This window comes from Nanorana parkeri, unplaced genomic scaffold (genome assembly GCF_000935625.1).
Source record: "Nanorana parkeri isolate BGI_ZX_2015 unplaced genomic scaffold, ASM93562v1 scaffold306, whole genome shotgun sequence".
Classification (NCBI taxonomy): domain Eukaryota; kingdom Metazoa; phylum Chordata; class Amphibia; order Anura; family Dicroglossidae; genus Nanorana; species Nanorana parkeri.
Window position 1 is genome coordinate 940,454 of NW_017306574.1, and position 2,103 is coordinate 942,556.

Genomic DNA, 2,103 nt, shown 5'->3' on the forward strand with positions numbered 1-2,103 from the left:
GATGGAAAAACCTGGTCGTTCATTGTATTTAAGTAGGCAGCTGACCTCATTTTTTGGGGGCATAGTGTTGCTGAACCTAGATCGGACCAACTGAAGCAACCTCAGATCATAACACTGCCCGAAATCCAGGCAGTGACTTTTTTTTTTGGCCAGGCCGTGTACATTGTGCTGGAAGGTGTCCCTCTTTCTCATCTAAAAAAGTTGTCAGTTCTGTTCATGTAAACAGAGAAGGTCACCGTAACTAAAAAAAAATTCTCTCTTCTGTAGGACTTTCTCTGCAAATAAAAGAGGAAACACTTCGGAACCGCAGGAAAATCCCACTGTGGTAAGAAATGATAAAATGTTCCCGTGACCTGCAACGTGATATTGTATTCTTGTCATATTAATACGCATCAGAAAATATTTGTAGTTGTACGTAAGCTTGGTGACACGCTTCAGATGAATAGAAACCAGTTTTATGAGGAAATATTCAAGTACTATTAATTCAGAATGTTTTCAGCCAATGAATGACAACCACAAGCCTTTAATTCATTAACCATGCATTGGTCCCTAAATGGGGGTCATAGCCCTGAAGCTTATTGGCTAAGAATATAATTTTCACTACTTTTTTCACATATACATGTGGAGGTTTCTTCAATTTTCTTTTCCCCTCTACTGTACTTCCAGCCCCAACATGAAGTGCGTAGTGAGTTCTGTACCATCACAGTTCACATGTATGTGTTGTCATGTTTTGAAAGCTGAACTGTTAAGATAGCTCCATCTAGTGGTCATAATGTATTATTACAACAAGAATATTCATTTTTTGGCATTATTCTCCCAAAAAAACATTCAACTCTGGATTGAAGGTAAATATTACAGCAAAAGCTTTTTTATTTATTTAACCATAGCTCCCGACTATTACTCATTTGGAACGTAACTCAAAAACATTTTAAAATTAGGAATGTTGGGAAATTTATTGCATAAAATTTGCTAACTGCCAACTGATCATTACTTTCTTCACATTTCTATTAGATTGTCGAAGATGTGGAGCCATATGCCAGTTTTACCCAAAAAGTCAACACCATTTACAACTCTACCAGCGAGCTGTCAGAAGCAAAGATGAAAGACCTGACTACAGACTATGGAATTCAGAAGATCAGGTTCTGACATTGTGAAATTACCGCTCTTTTTAAAAAAATATTCATGGTGCAGCTATTTAAAGGGCCACTGAACCCAAAAGAATGTTGGTGAAGCGTGATGGACCAAGTCAAGCATTATGTCGTAGATGTTCCAACAGCAAAAACCTTCCTTCCATAATTTCCGACTCCATTCCTGTCCACCTGATAGATTTGGGTGTTCCCGGCCTCCTTGGTGTGTTCCAGATCATCCTGTTGCATTTTATGTAGTATAAAATGAAAGAGAGACCCCAACAGACACAGAGAGATACCGCTTATAATAGGCACAGTGCAGGCCGCGGAACTCAACGCAGAGATCTCACCAAGAGATAGAAGAAACGTCTAGTTTACTTTTCTAGGTTTTTGTGAACTGATTATTTTATTTATTTTTGTCCTATTTTTATTTCACCTTCATACTAAAATAATAAAACCAAAAGTAAAAACCTTCTGTACATTGGCTCCTTTTTTTATTATTGTTTGCTGCATAGAGGCTACACTGAACTGGTAATACAGAAGAAGCTTTTATTTGCATTGCTTTGCCATCAAAAGTCACCAAACATACCTCTTGGAAACATAAAACAATAGAATCAAACCAATACTTATTTCCTTCCTCCTAACCTCCTGCTCTCTCGCCCTCTCGTCACCTCCTCCCATACTCACCTCCAGGACTTCTCAAGAGCCTCTCCCATCCTCTGGAACTCCCTATCACGATCTGTCCACTTAACTCCTACTCTATGGGGTCTATTCACAAAGCAGCCGAAGGATCTAGCCGTAGCTTCGGCCGATCCTTCAGCTAGCTTCGGCCCCAGGACCCCTTCGGTTCAGTAAAACCGAAGGGCTGCTGTACGGGCTATTCCCTATAGCCCGTACATCTCCCGAACTTGGCTGAGCGGCTCAGTCGAGCTGAAGGCATATGCCTTGGCTCGGCTGAGCCACGCTGAAAGCCAAG

At 40.5% G+C, this 2,103-nt stretch overlaps 1 protein-coding gene across 1 annotated transcript in view; it reads left to right on the top strand.

The window, feature by feature from the left end:
• The window catches only part of CD200R1 (CD200 receptor 1), a 9,745-nt gene extending 8,599 nt beyond the window's left edge, over positions 1-1,146 (top strand). Inside the window, exons 4-5 of the mRNA XM_018557850.1 lie at positions 268-325; positions 1,012-1,146. Of these exons, the coding sequence (XP_018413352.1) occupies positions 268-325; positions 1,012-1,146 (193 nt within the window). The remainder of the gene's footprint in view (positions 1-267; positions 326-1,011) is intronic.
• The last annotated feature ends 957 nt before the right edge of the window (positions 1,147-2,103 follow it).